This window comes from Staurois parvus, unplaced genomic scaffold (genome assembly GCF_062004578.1).
Source record: "Staurois parvus isolate SC_StPar_1 unplaced genomic scaffold, SC_StPar_1.0 ptg000014l, whole genome shotgun sequence".
Classification (NCBI taxonomy): Eukaryota; Metazoa; Chordata; class Amphibia; order Anura; family Ranidae; genus Staurois; species Staurois parvus.
In genome coordinates, this window is record NW_028317810.1 from 12,832,894 (window position 1) to 12,860,373 (window position 27,480).

General features: G+C 40.3%; 1 protein-coding gene across 1 annotated transcript in view; it reads left to right on the forward strand.

Annotated features, from left to right (window-relative positions):
• KREMEN1 (kringle containing transmembrane protein 1) overlaps positions 1-27,480 on the forward strand; it is a 218,879-nt gene that overhangs the window by 90,260 nt on the left and 101,139 nt on the right. The window contains exon 3 of the mRNA XM_089677376.1: positions 17,918-18,009. Within this exon, the coding sequence (XP_089533502.1) occupies positions 17,918-18,009 (92 nt within the window). The remainder of the gene's footprint in view (positions 1-17,917; positions 18,010-27,480) is intronic.

Below are 27,480 nucleotides of genomic sequence, written 5' to 3' on the forward strand. Positions count from 1 at the left end.
ACATGCATTCTCTGCATTAAGGTAAAAAAAACCCCAGTATCATTCTGTGCCTCTGTCCTCAAACACTTTGGTTTGTTGTCACTGCTGCCGGTCTCCTCTGATCTGTGTTGCTTCTGTGATCTTTTTATTTTTAGAGGCAGGTACTGGGAAGTGAGAGCAGGGGCATGGCTTGCCTGGTGTTGTGTGTGTCTATGGACATACACAGCTTTGGTCTGGAGCACGCACACACAGGTGTCTCCAAAGTATCTGGCTTGATAAGTATATGCCTGCAAGTAGGAGGCGATAGCTTGTGGCTTGGAGACCGACTCTACTAAAATAAGGGACTGTTTAAAAAAAATGGTAAATCATATCATGTGAATCTCCTCCCCCCCTTCAAAACACATTGAGGTTTAGCCCAGGTTCACACTGATGTGGTGTGGAATTTGCAGCGTTTTCTGTGCGAATTCCGCACCGCATCAGAATCGCACCCCGTTTATGCACCGCTGCAGGTGTGTATGTTAAGTTAACAACACCCTGAAAGCGGACCGCAAAGCACGGTGCGATGTGCAGAATTGGATCACATAAGAGTGAATACCGATGCGATCCGATTCTAGTGTGGACCCAAAAAAGGATCCTGAGCCTTTTTTGGTGCAGACGTGCCATGGCTCCAATCGCACTGCACACAAATCGCATTTGATTTGCACAGGAATGCGGTGCGGTTCCTGTGCGAATTACATGCGATATACCGCACCGCATTAGTGTGAACCCAGGCTTAATATCATGTTACCCTTATCTCTAGAAGATTACTAAACGTACTATTCTATGACCCTATTGCTCACATAACCCCTAGTCTAATTTGTTCTGTGCCTCTATGCCAAACTCCCACTGTGTTGGTGTCGAAAGCTATCACTACGATTTTACTGCATTGGAAAACAAATGTCTGCTGTAAATGAGCCCTAAAACCATGTATTAATTTTGAGACTTTTTTGAAAAATTAGTAAAAAAAAAAAAACCCAATCCAATATTTTATTAAAGACAGCTGCACATATCCAAATGTTGCCTACTCCTATGCTCTTGTGTATAGTACAGCAATTCTGTAATCCTATGTAGCATACCAACACAACACTATCAAAGCATTTTATTATTATAGTTCCCTTGATTCCTTATAAGCTCCTTCTCATCACTTGTCCTCTCCTTCTAAATCCTTGCGTTGGCTTCCCTGAACTTAAAAGGTTTTTAATACCTCTTGATTTACTTTGTTATGAATATTACATCACAATCCCGTAAGTTTCCATAGCAGTGTGCTGATGATGTACACCAATGAGATGGGATCTTATGCATCTTAGAAACCCTATAGTATCATTCAGCAGCATAATGCTAAGTAGGCTTGGAATACATATGTAGGAAGTATAATTGCAATCATAAAACCAAACATATATGAGCAATATGTTTTGCTCTTCTATACTCTGATTATTTATATGATTGATAGTATAACAATATATTAGTATATATGATATATTGTATTAAAAGCACCACAATTACAAAAACATTGCAGAATATACATTGTATATATACTGTACGTAATACAGGACTACGAACAATTCAGTTTAGTTGAACTGGCTGTGTTTTACAAGCACTGTGTTGATTATTGAGGCTTATTACACCTTTTACAATTGCGTGCTAAATGAAGTGTAGGGAAAAACTGAATTCTCATATAAATAAGATACAAATATCTGTCTAATATTCTGGTACAGACATTGAAAAAAACTTACAATTACACTTTAGTCAAACGTGAACATTTTCATTTAAACCCACTCATGGCTAGCTATCGGTTCTATACTTCCATTCAGTTCATACAGTTCGCTGCCCTGATAGCTAACTTCCTTGTACTGCCAGCATATTTTTCATATCCAAGCCATTAAAACTACAAGACAAATTTTCCTATGTTCCAAGCAACCCCTTCTTTAACTCTCACAGAAAGCTAGCACAGAATAGAAAGAAATGCTAAGAGGTTGCAGTCCTGCTCAGCCTCACTCAAAAGCACTGTGAAAAGCCTTCTCAATCTGGCTGGATTATATCAAAGTTATATGAAAGGCAAGCTATGTGAGATGTTGGGCTTCAACACAGCTGTAATATTCCCTAAAGAGCTTCAGTGATGTACTGATGAAAACTACGCTTTGCTCTGAGATGTTCTAACATGCAAAACTCCACTTTTGTTGAGAAAATAATCATTCTACTGAACTATACAAAAAAAGCATTTTGCAAACTTCACAGCAGAGTCTTATTTTTCTCTGTTCTGAAGATATTAATGTGAACACTATCATGCCCTTACTGAAAATTACTGAGAAGTTGGAAAATCTGCCACCTGATGTTACCACCTGAGCAGATTTAGAGGCAGAAATAATCCCCCCCACACACACCTTAGGGCACTTTGAAGATATATTACCAAAAGTGAAATTGGGTGCTTGAAATTTAACCTCAAGCTCTGTGCAAGGTTCTAAGGCTCCATGTACTGTACACAGGACATTTGGAAAACACTTCTGAACGATGGAAACTGACTGCTGGAAAACATCTGTTTAGCCGCGTTTGCATACAGCGTTTATGCGTAAAAAATTATCTATTTCAGACATTTTGAGAGAAATAGAGAGAGCAGAAGCAGAGAGAGCAGTATGTGTTGAGATTACCTATCTTTTCTGGTTGTATTCACTATGGATCCCATCATGAGCATAATGCAGCACGTTCTACCATCTTTTCCTTCATGCAAAACCTGGAACTGACTGCGCTGGTGTACTAGGTCCATTTGAATACATGGAAAATGTTTTGTATGCATTTCTGATGATGAAAAAAGGCTCTGGACAGCATCTGGATATGGAACAGTTAAAAAATGCTTCTACACGCAAATTACACGCGTTTGGCATTTGAAACGCTTATAAAATCTACTCCTGAACGCAAGTTTGGTGCGTTCAAAAAACTACTGTAAACTCAACTGCCTGTAAACCACATAGTGTACATGGACACAGGAAAACAATAGGGAGAGTTCAAGGGCTGCTGAAAAAAATGCAGAAAACCTCCTGAACATGAGTTTATCAGCTGCAGTGTACATGAGCCCTAAAGCTGGCCAAACACTTACAGTAACACTAGTAAAACTAAGCAATTCCTCCATGCACACCACACATTGCAGATGGATGAATCCCCTGCTGTGCTTATTGTCAGTGGCTTATTTAGGTTTTGTGCTGCCCTAGGCAACACAAAAATTGGCACCCCCCCCCCCCCTTGTAGAAAGAGCCTGACATTGACAACACCCCTGCCTCCCGCCCGAGAGAGCCTTGAGAGAAAGACACTCACCATTCACAGCTCTGGACATTCCCGGGAATGAGAGTCGGGCTGTGCATACACCGTCATGAAACCCGCAGCATCTCTCGGAACCCACCCGGTCCCCATGCCGCGTGTGTCCCTTCTTCCGTCCCTTCTTCCGAGGGGAAGTGCTGCCCCCCCTGAAAAATGCTGCCCTAGGCAAATGCCTTGTTTGCCTTGTGGTAAATACACCACTTCTTATTGTATTATAACAGCTGTCAAAATACCCAAACAACGGCTGCATCTGATTGGATGCAGCCGCTTTTCAACTGACAATGTTCCATCCGGCTGCTGTAGTTTTTCGATTGAGGGATGCCAGACAGGAGGCAGCCAACAAGGCTACCTACCGAGTGGATTTCATACAGTGTATGACCAGTTTTAGAAACTCAGCAAACAATTCACATAAATAGGATATTACACTGTACATGGCATTGTGTATATATACAGTTCACAGAACAACCACATTATATTATGGTATAATAACACAGAAGCAACAATATTTTTAGCAAATGAGAGTGGCACCAATTTAAATAGAATGCTGTTTAAAAACAAATTAAAAAATTGCAGGGAACTTTAATGCAGGGAATTGTTATAACCCCTGTCAGTTTTTTTTGTATTTGCTGTCTGTGTCACATTGGGTATATTTTCCTTCTCTCTGTCTTGAAGATGCAATATGGGGAGGAAATGTTTCTAAAGTTAAGGAAATCCCCTCTTTGGCAGTTATCACCTTAACAAGTGAGCCCGTAGGAAGATTTTAGCAGGAAATCCATTCCTTATGTCCTGGTGACAACCATACCGTTCCACAGGGACATTGGAATAAAAACATGACAAAGGTCCCAATCCTATCTCACTCTATGCTCCATTGAATAAAACAGTATTGGCTAGAAATACACCTTATTGCCTGCTAATCAACACATTGCAAGACAATACCATGCTACTCTCCATGGCAAACTTATATAGGGGTTAGGTCTGAGAGATACCTGGAGAATAAAGCATCTCAACAATTGCTTTGGTCATCCCATACACACGTTTCACTTTCTAGAACTGAATTGGCCTTTGGAAATAAAATATTTTTTCTTCATACTGCATCTTATTCATAGCAAGCCAAAGGCATTTCACTAATTATAGAACAGATTTTTGGTGAAGCCTTACATAACAGATTATGGCAGAGCTTGCTGCCTTTGCATCACTACAAACTAGAATTCTGCCAATCTAGGGTTTGAAATTTGGTAACCGCTTTGGAGACCACTCCCATCCATCCATTGATTTATATGTTTAAACTTCCAATAAAATTTCTTAAACTTACAGCATGAGGTGCATTATTCTGGCCACCAGGCACTCCTCCCTCCTTCCTTGACCCAAAAACTTCTTGCTGAAATGACTACAATGTCATAGCATAAGGGTAGCAGCCCAAACCCCCAAGGAGGTCCTTTATCACCACCCACCATTGGGTTCGACCCACTGGAAGTGTTCCCTTTTACACTCCCGACAGAACCACCTACCAACTATAAGTGACCAATCAAATCAGTCCAGCATGTTCTCCAGCCCAAACCAAATAACAGACTATGGAAAATTGATTCTTAATGCCTTCTAATACCATAGCCATGCAGTTAGGTGAATTCCTAGACTTTTACAATGCCTCTGACATTGTGTGTGGTATTTTCTCAAAGCTTTTTTTTCTGGGGTCCTCTTATGGGATACATTAACACCCTTAAACCATCACCTTAGAATTGGGGCACAGAGCTATTGGAAACAGTTAAGGAGGCTGGGAAGTGTTTTTTTAAGAAGTGTTTTATTTTGAGTATTTTTATTCACCTGTACTCATGAGGAACTAACTGAAGTAGTAAATTGCTTAATTATGGCTCACAATGTCTTCCAACATTGTTAGATACTTTCATGTAGTTGGGTCATTTGAGTTTGGCCTTTTCTTCCTTCTGTATCTGAGGCCATTGTTGATATACTGCCTAAATGAGAAAGGGAGCATTCTCTAATGTCTGTAGGTGCTTTAAGTGCCGGAATATTAAAAGAGAAGGTAGTGGTATGGTTTGCACTACAGCTAGAGCACTGCTTCCCAATTCCTCTTCAGGCTGTATCTGACAACTTTATAGAGGTTTAGCCAAGTCCACAAGGCTTTACAGATTTACAATTTTAGGGGAGACCTATGCCATAGTGGAAACTAAGACAACAGAATTGTACTTAGAGTGAACTTTTCCTAGAGAGGAACATGGGGGTTACCATTGCTATCCATCTTTAAAAAACAATTGTCTGGTTGCTATGCCTGTCTGTGCACATTGAGGGTTTACCACTGACCCTGACTGGATAAAAACTGGGCTGAATAAAAAAAACGTACTGAATAAAAACTTGTTTTGGGCAGAATGTGACCCATGGCTGTAGTTTGGAGACCCTTGCTCTATGCTATAAAAAATAAGAGAAGGGTAGGTTATTGTAGTCCTGTCCTAGGGTGACAATGCTGCTTCAGTCTAGATATACACTCAGTGAATGTTATCATCCTAGGACAGGAAAAATGTTACTGGCAAAATCAACAGGTAAAAAAAGCCTGCATACAACCACCTCATCTAAGGACTGGGCTGCAATATATGAAATTTGCATTCTTGGGTATACATATAATTTAAGCTTGCATTGTGTAATATCACATATTTAATCAGCATGATACTTGGTAAATATATTACAGTTGTGCACAAAAGTTTGCACACCATTGGAGAATTGGTAATATACAGTATGTACCATTTTAACCACTAGCCTACAGGGCACTTATACCCCCTTCCTGCCAGTCCAATTTCCAGCGCTGTTGCACTTTGAATGACAATTGCGCAGTCATGCAAAACTGTACCCATATGACATTTTTTAGCATTTTTGGGACAGATAGAGCTTTATTTTGGTGGTATTTAGTCACCTCTGGGTTTTTTATTTTTTCTTAAACAAACCAAAAACCACTGAAAATTTTGAAAAAAAAAATGTTTTTTCTTAGTTTTTGTTATAACATTTTGTAAATAAGTGATTTTTCTCCTTCACTGATGTGCGATAATGAGGCTGCACTGATGGACACTGATAGGTGGCACTAATGGGCACTGATGAGGAGGCACTGGTAGGTGGCACTGATGGGCATTGACAGGCATCACTGATGGGCACTGAAAGGCAGCACTCATATATGGCACTGATAGGCGGCACTGATAGGCAGCACTGACGGGCACTGATAGGAGGCACTGATGCACACTGATAGGCGGCACTGACTGGCACTAATAGGTGGCACTGATTGGCAGCACTGATAGGTGGCACTGACTGGCATTGATAGGTGGCACTGACTGACACTGATGGGTGACACTGAAAGGCAGCTCAGATGGGCACTGATATGTGGCATTGATGGGCACTGAAATGTGGCACTGATGTGGCACTGATGGGCACCGGCAGGTGGCATGGATGAGCACTGAGAGCTGGCACTGATGGACACTGACAGGTGGCACTGCTGGGGCTACATAGATCATCAGGGCACACTGATCATCAGTGCTCTGATGATCTGTGTACATGTCTCCTCCGAGGAATGCCGATTACCGTCTCTCCTCTCCTCGCGAGCTGTCAGCGTGACAGCTCGTGAGGAGAGAAATGCCGATAACCGGCATTTCCCTGCTTACATGGGATCAGCTGTGATTGGACACAGCTGATCACATGACAGAGTCGACATCTTTGGCTCTTTCCATGGATCGTTGATCCGCTGTTTCCGAGGGACACAGCGCACTGCCGATCGCTGCGCTGTGCGCTCTGGGAGCCGCGCATGCGTGATTAGAATGGGAGGACGTCATATGACGTCCACCCAGAACGAGAGAACCACTTTGCGTCCGTCATATAACTATATGATGGGTGGGAGGCGGTTAAAGAAAACATAAGTGAGCAGGCACTTTTATTTCCTATGGGGTTCATTTTCAACTATAGGTCATAACAGAATGACACAATCATAAAACAAAACATGGCAAAAAGCAAATAAATGAAATGACCCGTTAGAATGTCTGCATACCCTTAGTTCTTCATACTGTGTATTTCTCCCTTTAGCATCAATGATAGCATTCAGTCCTTTGTTATAGTTGTCTATAAGACCCCGAATTCTTGCAGGTGGTATAGCTGCTCATTCATCTTGGCAAAATGCCTCCGGGTCTTGCAAAGCCATTGGTCATCTTGCATGAACCACACTTCTGAGATCTCCCCAGATATATATTGATGATATTAAGGTCAGGAGACTGTGATGGCCACTCCAGAACCTTCACCTTTTTCTGCTGTAAGCACTGGAGGGTCAAACGCAGCTTTTGTGTAGAAGAATGCAAACTGTCTGCCAGTATTTTCTGATAACAAGTTGCATTCCTGTCGCCATCTGTTATCACAAAAGATTCCCTTTGCCTTTAGAGCTCACAACCCCAAAAACATCAGTGAGCCACCGCCATTCTTCACAGTGGGGATGGTATTCCTGACACTATAGGCCTTGTTGACCCCTCTCCAAACATAGCACTTATGGCTGTGACTATAAAACTCTATTTTGGTCTCATCACTCCAGATTACAGTATGCCAGAAGATGTGAAGCATGTCAAGGTGTTGTCATGCATATTGCAACTGGACTTTTTTGTGGCATTGGTGCAGTAAAGGCTTCTTTCTGGCATCTCGACCATACAGCTCATTTTTGTTCAAGTATCATCATATTGTGCTCTTTGAAACAACCACACCCTCTTTTTTCAGAGCAGCCTGTATTTCTCCTGAGGTTACCTATGGGTTTTTCTTTGTATTCCAAGTCTACCTGACCTTGGTTTGGTATCAAGAGATCCCTGAATTTTTCACTTCTTAAAAAGTGATTGAACAGTACTGACTGGCATATTCAAGGCTTTGGATATCTTTTTATATGCTTTTCCATCTTCTAAAAAGTTCTATTTTCTTGTTACGCAGGTCTTTTGACAGTTGTTTTCTGCTCCCCGTGGCTCAGTATCTATCCTGCTCAGTGCATCCACGTGAGAGCTAACAAACTCATTGACTATTTATAAACAGACACAAATTGCAATTTAAAAAGCCACAGATGTGGGAAATTAACATTCAATTCTATTTTGACCCGTAGGTGTTACATTGTGTGTCTGTATGAAGTCCAAACATTCCAGGTTATATAAAATTTTGATTAAGGCCATTTGAGTGATTTCTGTTATCATTATTATTTAAAAAGGAGCCAAACAACTGTGTGATAATAAATGGCTTCATATGATCACTATCCTTAAATAAAAGACAGTTTTTGGCATGGATGAGGATGGACGCCACTCAAACCGAACCCCAGGAGTTAGAGAACGGGATATGGTAGGATGGCCTCAGCTGTCACTTTGGCCACAGTTTTTGGCATGATCAGTCATATTTTCAATAGCTATGCCAAAACATCGCGATTTCTGCCAGGGTATGCAAACTTTTGAGCTCAATTGTAATTATACAGAATACTTATAAATAATGCACTATAGTGGTTATGATTAAAAATGTAAAAATTGTTGATTTTCATTTAGTAACAGCACAGAGTTAAAAAGTAATAATATAGAGAACATTTGTGTCATTTGTTAGTCCGTCTGACAAAAATTTTATTTAACCTCTTGCCCACCATGCAGTGGCAAGGAGGATGGGCTTTAATGTCCACACACCACACATATTCTTGATGACGGCTGAGATTTCTGTGCTAAGAACGTTCTCACTGTGTGCTCCTAGCACAGTTATTAAGCTGTCACAGACAGCTCCCAGTCTGTGATTATGATTGGGAAATGGTGTGATGGACTCCCGATCATGTGACCACTGTGATATCCAATCATAATGATTATGGGAACGGAAAGTCCCACACCCTGCAGCTAAAGGGGTGCTGAGAGGGGCAGTTATGGGTTAAAGGAAGCCTATACTAAAAGTATTGCTGACTTCTACACAATGCTAGTTGCCTAGCTGCCTGGATCAATGATTCAAAAACTATTAGGGATCATTCTTGTTTTGCTATTCTGATGCTTCACATTTACGCATGTTTTTCCCCACATTAACGTGTGTTGTTGCCGCCTATTTAAATGAATGGGTCGCTAATGTACCAGAATGGACAAAAAAAGACATGCAGTGTTGTGTCCAATGCAGCACACAGTAGCTTGTGGTTTGTCTCAACGCGTTTGCATTGTTGGTGCATTGCGTTAGTGCACTAGGGTGCCATTCACAATGAATGACACCACCACATGCTAAAGTGTGTTACTGGAATAGATCATTGTACAAGGGCTCTTAAAGCCAGGCAAAAGCCAGGAGACTAGTACTCTTATAAGCAGGTCAGCAGTGTCCAGCCCTATATTTGTCTCAATACAAATTTTCATTAAACATAGAATTATGCAGGAGTTAGCTTCTAATGGTGTCATATTAAAGTCTTTTTATTTTGGTCCACAAAATACTAGACATTTCCATGCAATTATAGAAGCTGTATCTGACATACACTGCTTTCACATACAGAGCATGGGGTATGGAGGGCTGAATCAAATCATTCTACTTGAATCAAAAAAAATCTCCTTAAATTTAGCATAGCTGGCAGAACAACAAAAATGTCTGCTTTTGATATACCAATACATCAAAAGCTGCATATTCCTCATGCCAATCATACGTTTATCATTATACATCTCTTTTATCTGTGGCTCTTTGTTTTGTGAGTTTGTTGGCCCTTACCACACCCCAGGAATTCTGTACATATGAGGGTGAAGAGACAGCCTGCAGACCTTCGAGCAGAAGAAAAGTGAGCTCTGCTGTTGCGTCACTAAGATATGTGAAGTATGAAAGGTAGTTAGTTAATACTTCACACCTTTTGTTTTCATAGAATCTTCAATGCATTTGATAATCACCCATATGATGCACACCCAAACTTAACATTCTGTAGCTCACAAATCCGCACATACAGCACATATTCTTGTATCACCCACTGGCCATATTGTTAGCATTATCCAAGACAGCTAGAAAAGGAAGCATAGAAAAAGAAAAAAATATGATTTTTTCTTTCTGTGTAAATAAAGTATAAAAAAAGTCCAAAAATGCACAAAAAGTGCTAAGAATAATAAGTGATATTACACATCTCTGAATATTAAGAATGACGGCACCGGTCACTTGATTGGAGGTAGATTTTTGGTAGATTTCATGGCACGGCACAAGTACATGAAGAATAGTTTCTGCTTAAAACAGTCCTTGGTCTTTTGCATGTCTTTCCATCGTTCTGGGTGACTTCAAGCTCTGGTTTAAAGAAGAAATGTTTCAATGATGTATTCTTAAATCAAAAAAGGTATCATCTGTTAGTCCTCATGCACACTGGACATTTTTACAGCGGCTGTTTTTGGCTTTTGACATTTTTTTTCTATAGCCAGTAAACCCCCCAGCATGTTATCCTATGTGTTCATGCACACATAGACTGTAACATTTTTTGGCTGGGGTGTTTTTTGGCTGCAAAAAAAACCCAGGGCTAGTGGGTTTCTAGAGGAGTTTTTTAGCTGTAAAAATGCTCTAATTCTGAAAAACACGGTAAATTGATGTAAATCACAGCAAACCAGCGTTTTTTGCACTTTTTGTGACCAAAACAAATATTTTTTGGTCAAAAAAATTTGAAAAAACATGGCAAAACGCTGCTAAACACTAATGCAAACATGCTAAAAACCGCTGAAAAACTCACGTTTTTAACGTGACTTTATACTGCTAATGTTACCAGCGTTGTTAAAATGCCCAGTGTGCATGGAGCCTTACTCTCCTCCAAATTTCCAAATCCTTTTTTTTTTCTTTTTTTTGATGTTGTGGTTCTACTTCGTGTTAGAGGGTGGCTACATTCCTTCTCCATGGTCCCCCTGTATGTAGGAGAGTGCTTCTGGAGAATATGAATAATGAATGTCACCTAAAAGCAGGGTTTCTCAACTAGGGTTCCAAGGAACTCAAGGGTACCTCCAGAGGTTTCTAGGGGTTTTGTTGAGCAATGGGCAATTTCTGCCTCTCAGATAAGCTCCCACTGACACCATTGATCATTCTAGTTATCTGTAAGGGGGTCATTCTTCCTAATTACCACAAGTATAGAGCGCATTCTTCCCACTGACCATCATGCTAATCTACAGTATCATGAGATGTAGATATAATGATTTTTAGCAGAGGTTCCCTGACACCAGAAAGTTATTTCAAGGGTTCCTCTGTATGGAAAGGGTTGAGAAAGGCTGCCTTAAAGTACACTATATTGTCAAAAGTATTGGGAAACCCCTCCAAATCATTAGATTCAGGTGTGCCAATCACCTCCATGGCTACAGGTGTATAAAATCAAGCACATAGTCATGCAGACTGCTTCTACAGACAATTGTGAAAGATCCTCCCAGGGGCTCAGTGAATTCAAGCGTGGTAATAGGTTGCCACCTTTGCAATAAGTCCATCCATGAAATGTCCTTGCTACTAAATATTCCAGGGTCAACTGTTAGTGGTATTGTAGCAAAGTGGAAGCAACTGGGAATAACAGCAACTGAGCCATGAAGTGGTAGGCCACATAAAATGACAGAGTGGGGTCAGTACATGCTGAAACACACAGTGCACAGAAGTCATCAACTGTCTGCAGAGTCAATAGCTAAAGACCTCCAAACTTTGTTTGGCTTTCCGATTAGCACAACAGCAGTGTGTAGAGAGCTTCATGGTATGGGTTTCCATGGCTGAGCAGCTGCATCCAAGCCTTACATCACCAAGTGCAATGCAAAGCGTCAGATGCAGTGGCATAAAGCATTACACCACTGGACTCTAGAGCAGTGGAGACGTGGTCTCTGGAGTGACGGATCACTTCTCTCTCTGACAATCCAATGGATGTGTCTGGGTTTGGCGGTTGCCAGGAGAACAGTTTTTGCCTGACTGCATTGTCATTGCCAAGAGTAAAGTCAAGAGTAAAGTTTGGTGGAGGGGGAATTATGGTGTGAGGTTTTTTTTCAAGGGGTGGGCTTGATCCCTTAGTTCCAGTAAAAGGAACTCTTAAGGTGTCAGCATACCAATACATTTTGGACAATTTCATGCTCCCAACTTTGTGGGAACAGTTTGGGGATGGCTCCTTCGTGTTCCAACATGACTGTGCACCAGTGCACAAAGCAAAGTTTACAAAGGCAATGATGAGTTTGGGGTGGAGGAACTTGACTGGCCTGCACAGAGTCCTGACCTAAACCTGATAGAACACCTTTGGGATGAATTAGAGCGAAGACTGTGATCCAGACCTTCTCGTCTGATATCAGTGAATGACCTCACATATGCACTTCTAGAAGAATGGTCAAACATTCCCATAGACACACTCCTAAACCTTGTGGACAGCCTTCCCAAAAGAGTTGAAGCTGTTATAGCTGCAAAATGGTGGGCCAACTCAATATTGAACCCTACGGACTAAGACTGGGATGCCATTAATGTTCATTAAAGGCCGGCATTCCAATATTTTTGGCAATATAGTGCATATGTGAACCCTTACCTTGTAAAACAATCCATTTAATGTAAAATCAAAAAGAAAGGTAAAACATTTGTGTATAGATACAGTATATAAAAAAATATTCCCTTTGTTTTAATAAGTGATCACATAATCTCTGTTCTCAGCTGCATGAGGGGCTTAGAGAGCTGTGGGTGGAGAAGCAGCAGCACTCTGATCTTCCCAGTGAATGGCTGAGCACAAGTCGGCTCATTAGAGGACAAGCAGGCTATCCTCCCAGCACAGCAAGAAAATTAACCACACTGGGATTGATGTGCTCTGGTGCCTAGCGTCATTAGTTTGAAATAGGCTGGAAAAGGGACCCGGCAAGATCACTAGATAATTCACACAAAGGAAGCAATACGCAGAGAATTTATATGAAATGTTGGAGTAACATATTCTTTAACTTCAAAGTGGCTGCTTGAAAATTGAGAATCTACTGATATCTCTGAGGGTCCTATTACATTATGCCACTCCATAGTAGATTTTGAATGTAAGTTTTTTTAAATCCATGGCCTTTCAGTTTGTGTCTGCATTTCCACAGGAGACAGGGGCAGATCCGTGATAGCTCTGTGGGCGGCTGAGTGTAAACAGACTTGTGTCCATTTACATCAGGCTACCTCCAGTCCATCACGTTTAAGTCAGGAAAAACAGATTTGGAGGGACTCCTTTTACATCAGCTTGTCGATAGACTTATTTGAAGCTTCCAATCAGGTCTACCTGAAAAAACAGATGGCCAAACCTGATAGGAAACCCCATGTGAAAGGGCCCATAGATTAAAGACAGCACAGCAATAGAAAGGTTTCTGTTAGGAATGCACCAATACAGGGGCGGACTGACCATTTGGAAACTCGGGCACTGCCCGAGGGCCCAGGGTCAGTAGGGGGCCCCATGAGATGCCCCTGGTACCTTTTTCAGAGGCTTTTTTGAGTTTGGGCAAGGACACAGAGGCCCCATGATCCACTATTGGCCGGGGGCCCCATGAGTTGTCAATCTGCCCCTGCACCAATACCGTATTTTTATTGGCGAGTACAAGTATCGATACTTTCGGTCAAGTACTCGCCGATACAGATGCTTCGTGGTGTGATTTGCGTTAATAGACAAAAATTGCACCGCAAAGAATAGCATGTGATTTGAACAGGAATGTGATTCCTGTCCAAATTGCATGTGGCTTCCCCACTGCTCCTGTGTGAACCCAGGCTTGTCATTTGAAATCCCCACCGCTTTCTCTCCTACCACTGAGACTCAGCATGCGATGCCTGCAGGGAGGTGTCCCGCAACGCTCCTATGTGAACTTGGACTATGACAAGCCTGGGTTCACACAGGAGCAGTGGGGAAACCGCATGCGATTTGAACAGGAATTGGATGCTAATCTTTGTGGTGCAATTTGCGTCCATTAATGCAAATTGCACATAAAAGTATCAGTTAAGGTATCGAGAGTATTTTCACGAGTACAAGCACTCATGAAAATACTCGGCATTGGCACTTATACTGGCATCGGTATTGGCACCGATATTGGTATCGGTGCATCCCTAGTTTTTGTGGTGCGTCCCTAATCAGCCAGTCACTCGCTATATTCTATGTGGAAGGCAACTGCAGTCTGCTTCCTCTAGGCCCACAGTAAAATTTTCCAACGCACCCAGTATCTTTCAGGGATTCTCCTGGAAGGGGAGAACCTTGTGGGAGAGCCTTGCGTCACTCTAGATTCTTAGGCTCTAAAACCTAAGACTAGATGGGTGTTGGACTTGCATCCTTATGGGACAAAAGCCTGGAGGGAAGACCTTGCGCCCGAAAGTGCCTAGGATATTTAATGACATCCCCAGCACGCATTAGCACCCCCCTCTGATTGACCAGGTATTACACATCCACAGAATGATATCTCTAGCTCACCCTGCTGGAGAACACTTACACATCAAATGGCTAAGATGATACACTATATGTTTTGAGAACTAGACAGCACACAGCTGAGATGACTAAAACTCTCTACAAGATTACAAGAACAATAAGGGAATTTTAAAACATACTGCATTTCTAAAGATATTATACCTACTTTTCATTCATCTTATTTACAGGGAACCTAGCTGTTCACAACTGTTATTTTTCACAGTTGAGGCTCCTTCCTAGCACTTCAACTCCCTGAGGTGCCAGTTTTTTTGGCAGGCACTGTCCATGCTGCTGTATATGGCAACTTTATGCACAAGCCATATACAGACTGATACATGCATCCTCAGGTGTGTGCACAAACCCTTTGTCTTTTTAAGCTTTCTAGTAGCATCTAAATTCAGGGATTTAATATACTAACCTTACATTTTTCAAAGAACGTTGATGGCAGACTGGCCCATTCCCATCTTGTGCAATTTGGGCATTGAGGCCACCCATTATAATCAATATAAAGTTGCAACAGGGAGAAATCTAGCTCTTGACTGTCTTCAAGGAACCACCTTCTGTTCAGAGGATGCAAAGGTACTGAAGAAAATACACAAACCTATTTTAAGGTAATGATGGGGGGATGCTCAAATTTTGACTACTAATTTACACTGCCACAAAAGAGTAGTGAACTTTTAATAACTTTCGTAAAGATAGTAATTCTTACGACAATATTTCACTTGTTCATTATCTGCCAAACCAGGTAATTTTAGACTACCTTTGCTGATATCATCACATATATGAGTTTCCCAATACTTTGAAGGTCAGTGGACATATTTGTGGATAGAGAGCCTGGAATGCATTTGTGCAAGGTTAAAATTTGTATGCATGTATTTGTATGCAGTTTTAATACCCTCACTTCTGTTGTCCTCCATACAACACATTTGTTTGGCAACCAAATTAATATTATACAGTATTTGTCTACACAATATATCTCAGACTAGGCTGCCAACAACCAGGAAAGGAAAATGCTTATCTACCCATGCATAGGCTTCCTATGTAAGGGTAAGTGGAATGCATATCTAATGTGATGTTATTTGAGGAGGCCAAGTTTTACCTATGCCCAAGTGGGGCTTAGGACCCTGGTATTTTAGATGCCATTATTACCAAAGCGGCCATTAAAGTTCTTGATAAAGGATGTTTTTGACTGCTTTCAAAATTTTACACATTTATGCATACTTTTAAGGCATGAAATCATAACAATGTGAAATTTAAAACATGATGAAAAATGAAAGCCAATATGTTTAGCCTTTTGTACACTCCAACAATTTATTGAATTACAGCTGATCTTAGTGCCTCTGTTTTTATAGATTGAATTTTATGTTAAATAGCTATTTAAAACTAGTTAAGAGGATTAATAGGAAAATTAAATATTTGTTGGACTTTCAAAAGGCGGAAAAGCTCAATCACTTGTGCTAGAATCGCATATGGGTTACAGCCTGCTGTTTCCATTATATGTTTGATCAATGTAGTCTTAAATACAAAAAGGTAGAAAGTTCGCTCTATTGTTTAATAAATGTTAAGCATTAATAATTACAGAAAATATGTAGGTAACTTTAATGTGATAAAGCAATCCAAAATACACCCCCATGCCATGCCCACCATGTACCATAACACAGTAATATACTTTTTCCATAGACGCATTTACCGGTGTTGCTTTTCTTTCTTTTTGTAAGACACTTATGGACTCACCTGCTGAAAACTTCAATTGCTCCATTTCTCTAAGAATCAATGACTTAATAATGCTTTGTTCATTATTGACTCAAGTTTGATGCAGAGCTGTGAGATTTGTTTTATATAAAATCCTGGAAAATTATGTTTTTATCTTTTTCTACCGGCATAGCCAGGTTAATCGACATTTCAGTTGATTTGTGATCCATATGACAAAGTAGCAGTGTAAAGAAGCAATGATCTTCAATACATGTATGTTTGGAAAAACATTTACTTTGCTCCAAGTCACTCTAAAGTGTACAGCAACTGAAAAATTGCCTTGTGTTGCCATTGTTTATGTAATTCATATTAGATGATCCTAGGCAGGACTTGCCCATATGCAATAGCATTTAAAATGTTCTTGAAGGTGGTTACAAGATTTAAAGAAAACATTAGAAACATCCACTTACCACCAACTATCCATGTAACGATTTTTCCAGAAATACTAACTCCTTGTATGTGTCAGTGGGTGCAGTATTAATCCCCAGCACTGGTGTTAGTGGATACAATATTAGCCCAAGCATTCATGTTTGTAACTGCTATAACCCCCATCATTGGTGTCAATGGCTGCAATAATAATGCCAGCAATGAAATCAGTGGTGCAGAAATAACCCCCAGCACTCGTGTCAGTGGCCACAATAATAACCCCCAGCTTTGGTGGCATGGCCAGATTGGTGCTTTGCTGGCTATGGATCAAAATTCAGCCAGTTCAGCAGGGACTAGCCAACATTCGGTCCATGTGTGGACACTGTGGTTGGACAGAAGTCATTCTACTGATCAGCTTCTGTTCAGCCGCCCTGTCGGTATATTTCTACTCAGTCAGCAATGCAAGCTGATTGAGTATAGGCTTCAGCACTGATCTGTGTATTCTGACAGTGGGGGAGTCTTCCCGCTGTAAGAATACAATGATACAGAAAAGAAAATTCCCACATCCACATGTGTGAATGGGGGAATAGGTAATTTTATTTCATTCAACTCTCTGACTGAATGAAAAAAAACTGACCCATGTATGGCCAGCTTTAGTGGCAGTACTAACAAATCTCCACCACCCCTTCACCAATGCTGTTAACTCCTGCATGAACTGCTGGTCAATATGACTATTGTTCCAATAGGCTTTATTGGGGAGAACAACGTTTGAGGTCCAAGTGCAATGGTAAACTGGTGGCTTGGGACCAGCGTACAAGTGTTTGAACATTTCTAGCTTAAAAATTATGTGCATGAGCTTGTAGGAACATGTCACTTTAAAGTTTTTATTAGGTTACCTATGGTACATTGCTAAAATCACACAGGTTTTAGCGAGTAATAGCACTTTGACACACAGCATTAGAGCACAAGGCTTATACCATGATGACATGCTTTCAAATATACCACTTTTAGGTTAGTGTTTACACTTAAGCACAATGTATACTATATTCTCTTTACTCCCATAATTCTATGATTTTTGCCTTCTTGTTTTGCCAGGAACCCAGATGGTGATATCAGTCCCTGGTGTTACATAGCCGAGCACGAAGATGGAGTGTACTGGAAATACTGTGACATTCCAACCTGCAGAAGTAAGGCCGGAGAGATCTCCTCTTAATCCTGATTTTTAAAGATGTGGGAGTTGTTCTAGGTCTTTTCTTTTATGTGTAGTACAAGTGCTGGGCTCAAGAACCGTCACACACAGAATATTTGAAGTGCTTTCAGAATGGTGACATCACTGACTTGCATATGGTTGTGTTTGGAAGGCCAGCATCACTTTGGGAATATATTTAAATCCATGTCTTGGAAATCTGTAAGATATCTTTAAGAACTTTTACAAATTATTTAGTTGTTACCATAAGTGGTATTAAGCCCTCCACATGCAGTAGCTGCAGTAGTTTATTTTGTTAGGCTTTTAGCCTTTATTTTCACCTGTGATCCAGCCAGTAGGTCTGTTATTTTTCAACTTTCTTGAACAGACCAAGCTGTCCAGAAAGGGTTAATGTTAGAGGGTTGAGATAAACCATTTAACATTGACAGGGGTACTTACAATATTCAGCTTTTCTACATTTATGCAAAACCTTTATCCTATTGATGTAAGGCTATGGGGTTGATTTACTAAAACTGGAGAGTGCAGAATCTGGTGCAGATCTGCATAGAAGCCAATCAGCATTGCAGGATTTTTTGTGAAAGCTTAATTGAATAAGCTGAAGTTAGAAGCTAATTGGCTACCATGCACAGCTGCACCAGATTTTGCACCCTCCAGTTTTAGTAAATAAACCCCTATGTTTCCACTAGTGGCAGCCTTTGCCACTTCTCCGATAAGTGATTTTCATAGGGTTGCTTTTGAGAGGGGTTTCAAGGGAGGCAACATATCACCTGTTTTAACCCTGTAAATGCAACACCACTGGTTGCTGTTGTAGAGTTCTCAGTTGCTCCTCTCTAAAGAATAGAGACACCCTAAGTCAGGAAGTATGTCACTGGATGGATCACCAGGTGAAAGGAAAGAAAGTCTAAAAACAAAACAAATTCAGCCACCACAGCTAAGGGTTGGCAAACTGCGATATAATACATTTTTTGTTTTTGGGTTTCATATATAGTTTCAATGCATAGCTGGCAAGCCAGTAACAGGTTTAGACCAAATAGATACTAGAGAGACCTTTTGAGGGGTGCTTAAATGTTTCAGATTACCTAAATATGAAATGTTCCTGAATTGAAAACTGGTACCAAGCTTTGGAAGTAGGTTATAAGTCAGAATAACCAATTTCACCACTATCTGGGCCATGAATTTACTGAAGAATGGCAGATTTTGCCCTTATTTATACACAATGACAGATATTGCTATCTGCTCTTCACTGGAAGCCACTATGTTTACTCCATACTTCACCTGCTTTTTTGACTCATTTATAAACTGTAGCCCACAGTGTGGAGCCTTCTTGGTGTTTCCTGGTGCACTGTCTGCCTAACATAGCAGAGAATATTCCATGATTGAAAGAGAAGTTGATTACCTGACTTTAAAAGGTCACATGACTAGGCATCCTCTGGCTTTTTTTTATTACTATTCAATCATATATTTCAGTGCTGATTTGTTTGCATCTGAGTCCTAAAGTCAGAGAAGTGCTAAGAACATTTCTAAAGCACAAGATTGTTTTTTTTTGTGGTGTAGCTTTGTGCAACCGCCACAACATTGCATTAGTGAGGAAATGGAGTTTACCAGTAAGGGTCAGGGCTTTGAAGGAACCAAATGTTTATTCTATCTCTGGTGACATTTTTATCAGTGTTATGGAGCCATGCTTTACTATGGCCACCAGGGAAACGTGCATTACTACTGACCCCTATCTGTAGCAACTACTCATTTTGAAAGGATCAGGCACTTGTACAGGAGAATTCAGGGTAGCATTTTTCAGTGGGGCTGCATACAGAGTACATAGAGTGAGGCTAGAGGATCCATAGCATTAAGTGTTCACAAGTTTTGGGCCTTGTCAGCCATATTGGAGAAATCAGTAGATGGTATATGCAGCAGCTGGCACATGCACTGGCAAAGATAAACAGGCTTCCATGAAGTGATAGTTAATGAACACACTACTTATTGAAAGGAAAAGTGGTTGTGGTTTGTGTTATCATGGTCAGGGTAACATATTCAGCTGAAGTGAGGGTCTTGTTTTCACTGAATAGGAGAGCAGAAATTAAAATAGACTACAACAGTTCCAAGGGGCCTCTCACATGGCGTTGAAGCACTGGCATAACTGACCAAAAGAAATTCTGGAATCTGTTCTGTTGTGTACAGTATTACATTGTCAAGGTCTACCAGAAATAGACTGTTGAGTCAGATGACCATTGCTATTCAAAGTTACGGTCTATAGCTTTGACTATTGGAGTTGTTTTCTCTAAGTGTACTAGGTATCATAAAGGGTATGAGTTCTGTCTCTGTGTTATATATAAGCAAATAATCCCAACTGTATGATGTGATTCGATGCTATAAGAGAAAGCTGTAGTCTCTGTCCCTTGGCTGTTTTTAGCACTTTTTCCTTGCACTCTGTTTTAAAGAGCTAAAGAATCTCTCAGATATAAACTTTGGGTCCCCAATTTACAAGTGCAATGTAACTATTGCCTAGAACAGCCTTTCTCATCTAGGGTACCTTCAGAGGGTGGTAGGGATTCCTAGAACTATGTGCAATGTCTGCATCTCAGATAATTAACCACTGACACCAATGATGTTTTTAGATATCTGTATACAGTGAGCTGTAGATACAACATTTATTATTGTGTTTCATGAGAATGAAAATTATTTTGAAGGTTCCTCCATGTTCAAAAGGTTGAGAAAGGTTGGTCTAGAACTTATTTTCCAGCAGCTGAAAATGTTCCACCTTCAAGCATTTGTAATGAGCAATATGCTGAGTAATAGTGTTTTTATAATAATCATATGCTGTACCGATATCTGTACCAAACACACAACAAATCAAAAATATACTGACTCAAAGAAAGAAAAAGGTGTTCCCACATGTTGCCCAAATATGACTTTATGTTATGTTCTCTAATCATGCCTAGGGCAGATTCAAATAAACATAAGTTCTGTTTGTGCCTACACTCAGCTACATCCAAACTCCACCATGTACATTAATATTGGTCCATTGGCCATTAATACTGGTCCATTGGCTATCACAGCCAGTTGCATCATCATTACTACTGTGTGAAACTATTAGTGTTCAGCTGAATGTGGTAACCAGCTCCTAGAGATGAGCGAATCGAACCAGGCGAACCGGAATTCGAGTCGAATTTCAGGAAATATTCGATTCGCGGCGAAACCGAAATTTTGCCTACTTCGGGTGCGCGAATCGAACATTTCCCGATCAGCCGGCAAAAGTGTCCCTGCAGTGAGCTCCGCTATTTCTGACAGTTCTCTGACAGAAGGAACACATGTTTAGCGGTTGAAACATTGTATCTATTAGTTTACATTTAGGATACAGATGTTTCAACCACTGTTCATGTGAAGAAGCTGTGAGAGAACTGTCAGAAATAGAGGAACTCTGCACATACACTTTTTGCCGGCTTGGAATTATTCTTCTTTTCATCCTACTTCTTCTTCTTCTTCATCTTCATCCTCAGAAGAAGAGGATGAGGATGAGGATGAAGAAGAAGAAGAAGAAGTAGGATGAAAAGAAGAATAATTCCAAGCCGGCAAAAAGTGTATGTGCAGAGTTCCTCTATTTCTGACAGTTCTCTCACAGCTTCTTCACATGTACAGCGGTTGAAACATCTGTATCCTAAATGGAAACTAATAGATACAATTTGTATCTATTAGTTTCCATTTAGGATACAGATGTTTCAACCGCTGTACATGTGAAGAAGCTGTGAGAGAACTGTCAGAAATAGAGGAACTCTGCACATACACTTTTTGCCGGCTTGGAATTATTCTTCTTTTCATCCTACTTCTTCTTCTTCTTCTTCTTCATCCTCATCCTCATCTTCTGAGGATGAGGATGAGGATGAAGAAGAAGAAGAAGCAGTAGGATGAAAATAAGAATAATTCCAAGCCGGCAAAAAGTGTATGTGCAGAGTTCCTCTATTCTGCAGATACACTTAGAGGAGCTCTGCACATACACTTTTTGCCTGTTTGGAATTAATCTTATTTTCATCCTACTTCTTCTTCTTCTTCTTCTTCTTTATCCTCATCCTCAGAAGAAGAAGAAGAGGATGAAGAAGAAGAAGAAGAAGAAGAAGAAGAAGAAGTAGGATGAAAATAAGAATAATTGCAAGCCGGCAAAAAGTGTATGTGCAGAGTTCCTCTATTCTGCAGATACACTTAGAGGAGCTCTGCACATACACTTTTTGCCGGCTTGGAATTAATCTTATTTTCATCCTACTTCTTCTTCTTCTTCTTCTTCTTCTTCTTCATCCTCATCCTCATCCTCAGAAGAAGAAGAAGAGGATGAGGATGAGGATGAAGAAGAAGAAGAAGAAGAAGTAGGATGAAAATAAGAATAATTCCAAGCCGGCAAAAAGTGTATGTGCAGAGCTCCTCTAAGTGTATCTGCAGAGCTCCTCTAAGTGTATCTGCAGAATAGAGGAACTCTGCACATACACTTTTTGCCGGAAACCGCTGTATGGAGGGAATGTCCCAGAACTGTCAGAAATAGTCTATTTCTGACAGTTCTGGGACATTACCTCCATACAGCTGTTTCAACCGCTGTATGGAGGGAATGTCATAGAACTGTCAGAAATAGACTATTAATGACAGTTCTGGGACTGTCCTTCCATACAGCGGTTGAAACATTGTATGTATTTGTTTCCATAAATGGATCCATTTATGGAAACAAATACATACAATGTTTCAACCGCTGTATGGAAGGACAGTCCCAGAACTGTCATTAATAGTCTATTTCTGACAGTTCTATGACATTCCCTCCATACAGCGGTTGAAACAGCTGTATGGAGTGAATGTCCCAGAACTGTCAGAAATAGACTATTTATGACAGTTCTGGGACTGTCCTTCCATACAGCGGTTGAAACATTGTATCTATTTTTTTCCATAAATGACATTCTGCAAATACACTTAGAGGAGCGCTGCAGATACACTTTTTGCCGGCTTGGAATTATTCTTATTTTCATCCTACTTCTTCTTTTTCTTCTTATGAGGATGAGGATGAAGAAGAAGAAGTAGGATGAAAATAAGATTAATTCCAAGCCGGCAAAAAGTGTATCTGCAGCGCTCCTCTAAGTGTATTTGCAGAATGTCATTTATGGAAAAAAATAGATACAATGTTTCAACCGCTGTATGGAAGGACAGTCCCAGAACTGTCATAAATAGTCTATTTCTGACAGTTCTGGGACATTCACTCCATACAGCTGTTTCAACCGCTGTATGGAGGGAATGTCATGGAACTGTCAGAAATAGACTATTAATGACAGTTCTGGGACTGTCCTTCCATACAGCGGTTGAAACATTGTATGTATTTGTTTCCATAAATGGATCCATTTATGGAAACAAATACATACAATGTTTCAACCGCTGTATGGAAGGACAGTCCCAGAACTGTCAGAAATAGTCTATTTCTGACAGTTCTGGGACATTCACTCCATACAGCTGTTTCAACCGCTGTATGGAGGGAATGTCATAGAACTGTCAGAAATAGACTATTAATGACAGTTCTGGGACTGTCCTTCCATAGAGCGGTTGAAACATTGTATCTATTTGTTTCCATAAATGGATCCATTTATGGAAACAAATAGATACAATGTTTCAACCGCTGTATGGAAGGACAGTCCCAGAACTGTCATTAATAGTCTATTTCTGACAGTTCTATGACATTCCCTCCATACAGCGGTTGAAACAGCTGTATGGAGTGAATGTCCCAGAACTGTCAGAAATAGACTATTTATGACAGTTCTGGGACATTCACTCCATACAGCGGTTGAAACATTGTATCTATTTTTTTCCATAAATGACATTCTGCAGATACACTTAGAGGAGCGCTGCAGATACACTTTTTGCCGGCTTGGAATTATTCTTATTTTCATCCTACTTCTTCTTTTTCTTCTTATGAGGATGAGGATGAAGAAGAAGAAGTAGGATGAAAATAAGATTAATTCCAAGCCGGCAAAAAGTGTATCTGCAGCGCTCCTCTAAGTGTATTTGCAGAATGTCATTTATGGAAAAAAATAGATACAATGTTTCAACCGCTGTATGGAAGGACAGTCCCAGAACTGTCATAAATAGTCTATTTCTGACAGTTCTGGGACATTCACTCCATACAGCTGTTTCAACCGCTGTATGGAGGGAATGTCATAGAACTGTCAGAAATAGACTATTAATGACAGTTCTGGGACTGTCCTTCCATACAGCGGTTGAAACATTGTATCTATTTGTTTCCATAAATGGATCCATTTATGGAAACAAATACATACAATGTTTCAACCGCTGCATGGAAGGACAGTCCCAGAACTGTCATTAATAGTCTATTTCTGACAGTTCCATGACATTCCCTCCATACAGCGGTTGAAACAGCTGTATGGAGTGAATGTCCCAGAACTGTCAGAAATAGACAGAAACTGTCACAGAACTGTCCTTCTTCTCATCCTTCTCCTTCTTCTCATCCTTCTTCTCATCCTTCTTCTCATCCTTCTCCTTCTTCTCATCCTTCTCCTTCTTCTCATTCTTCTCCTTCTCCTTCTTCTCATCCTTCTCCTTCTCCTTCTTCTCATCCTTCTCCTTCTCCTTCTTCTCATCCTTCTCCTTCTCCTTCTTTTCATCCTTCTCCTTCTCCTTCTTCTCATCCTTCTCCTTCTCCATCTTCTCATCCTTCTCCTTCTTCTCATCCTTCTCCTTCTCCTTCTTCTCATCCTTCTCCTTCTCCATCTTCTCATCCTTCTCCTTTTCCTTCTTCTCATCCTTCTCCTTCTGCTTCTCCTTCTCCTTCTCCTTCTTCTCATCCTTCTCCTTCTTCTCATCCTTCTCCTTCTTCTCATCCTTCTCCTTCTCCTTCTTCTCATCCTTCTCCTTCTTCTCATCCTTCTCCTTCTCCTCATCCTTCTCCTTCTCCTCATCCTTCTCCTTCTTCTCATCCTTCTCCTTCTCCTTCTTCTCATCCTTCTCCTTCTCCTTCTTCTCATCCTTCTCCTTCTCCATCTTCTCATCCTTCTCCTTCTCCTTCTTCTCATCCTTCTCCTTCTTCTCATCCTTCTCCTTCTCCTTCTTCTCATCCTTCTCCTTCTTCTCATCCTTCTCCTTCTCCTCATCCTTCTCCTTCTCCTTCTTCTCATCCTTCTCCTTCTCCTTCTTCTCATCCTTCTCCTTCTCCTTCTTCTCATCCTTCTCCTTCTCCTTCTTCTCATCCTTCTCCTTCTTCTCATCCTTCTTCTCCTTCTCCTTCTCTTTCCTCATCTCCAAGGGCATTTAAATTAAAGGTACAGTGTTCTGCACTAATTTAAAGTCTCTCTGAAGCCTAGAAACCCTTTTTATAAGTCATCTTCGTAGCGAAGAAATTCGCATCGAATCGAATTTCACACTGGAATTCGCCGAATCAGCCGAATCGAATTTTTGAGAAATTCGCTCATCTCTACCAGCTCCCATTCCTAAAATTTAATTGAACACACCTCAGACATTGAGGGCTAAATACCCTGTGTGCACATTCTGTATTGTGTTTCCTGATAGTGTGGAGGTTAATACAAACTATTAAGCACCAGTTTTGCTATCATATAGGGTCTCTGTGGTCTTTAACATATCATATCATATCATTCAGACTATGAAAAACTCTCCTTACATGCAACATAACAGAGTGTGTCTACTCACAAAGCCACTAAAGCATTCATTTTGTGTTGGGTGACTTATACCTGGTTGATCCTGCTTTCAGCTGACCCTCCCATCGTGTCCCCATTGCAGCCTGTGATTGTGTAGAGCAGCTAATGGCCTGTACTGGGCATGCTCTATTTCCTCTATTTCAGTTCTCTTCTAAGCTCTTCATTTCCTCCTTCTTCCTGTCTGTGCAGCCCACATGACTATAGATCCAAACATGTGGGTGTATACACAGTGGTAAATTACACTCCCCTCCCTCCTCCTCCATGTCCTTCTATAGCTAAACACTATGGCGGCAGGATATAGTATGCTGATTGATTACATTCACTAAGAAACTAAAAAAAAGCTTAGTCTTAATATAAATCAGTAAGAAATATATCAAATGTAATTGCCAATACCTGTAAAGTACAAAAGAGTTTGCCTACACCATATTGAAGAACAAAAAAATACACATTTGATGTTCAATAAAGATGTATAGGGAGCTATAAAATAGTAATTTTATATTTTTAATTTACTTTGAATTGCTTTTCAGAAACTTTTTATTTAGCCATGTGACTGGCACAGCACCAATCAGGGCTGTACAGACAGACTCATACTGTAGTAATAAAAGCCCCTTCCAAGGATGTTTCCCTGCTGATGCCAAAGAACAGGGAAAGATCATGTGACCACACAACGGTGCTGCAGGATGAAGGTGCACTTAGTGGATTTTTAAAAAAGCAAAATACAGCGGCATGATATATATGATTTAGGTGAATTAATTATGGCAAATAACACTTCTTTGTTTAGTATAGCTTTAAACATAGGATTAGGTTGAATTTTAGTTCTGAAGAAACCTTTTAAGTGTTACTAAACCCAGGACCCTGTATGCACTATATCCAGTCTTCCACAGTACACACAGCATGGAAAGGCAAATGTTTTAGTAAATATAAACTGCTAAATACCTTTTCTCATCAGCAATATATAGCAGTCCTGTGACTTCTATCAGTGTCCAGCCGAGCACTGGTTAATTTTGTAGGAGGAGTTTTCATGCTGATCACATTCTAGCAACATACACCAAACAAAGATTGTGCAGACTTGCCACTGTGCTCTGTCCATTGGCAAATGGATTGGGGACAGTAAAAGAAGAGGAGAATCAGAGAAGACAGGACCAGATAGTCTTTTTACACAATGAGGAGGATTAACCCTTTAGGTTCCAATGAGTATAACAAGCATATACAGGTTTATTGTTGTGGGTTTAGTAACGCTTTAAGTAAATGTTACTTTTTTTTAACATTTTTGTCTTTGGCTAAATGATGTCAGTCATTGCTGATTTGTAAGAAATTGTAGCATGAACCTGCAGTTTGATTATGAAAAGGTATTGATGTGTGTATAGTAAGCCAAGAATATTTATTTACACACAGAAATAGCTGCATGCAATGTTACCAGCTAAAGCCATTACTGCTATTTGTCCAGTAAAGAAGTTGTGGGTTCATTAAAATCACAGTCTTCTTTATATGATATCCCTGTGTGTTCATTGACTTTTAGTGGGTTTGATTTAGTGATGTAAAACTAAAGGAGTGGGCAGGAAAGCAAAGACAGAAGAAATACAGCCATAGACCGTTATACACTGCTAAAAAAAATTAAAGGAACACTTTGAAAACACATCAGATCTCAATGGGGAAAAATATCATGCTGGATATCTATACTGATATGAACGGGGTAATGTGTTAGGAATGTAAGGATGCCCCAACGTTTGATGGAAATGAAAATGATCAACCTACAAAGGACTGAA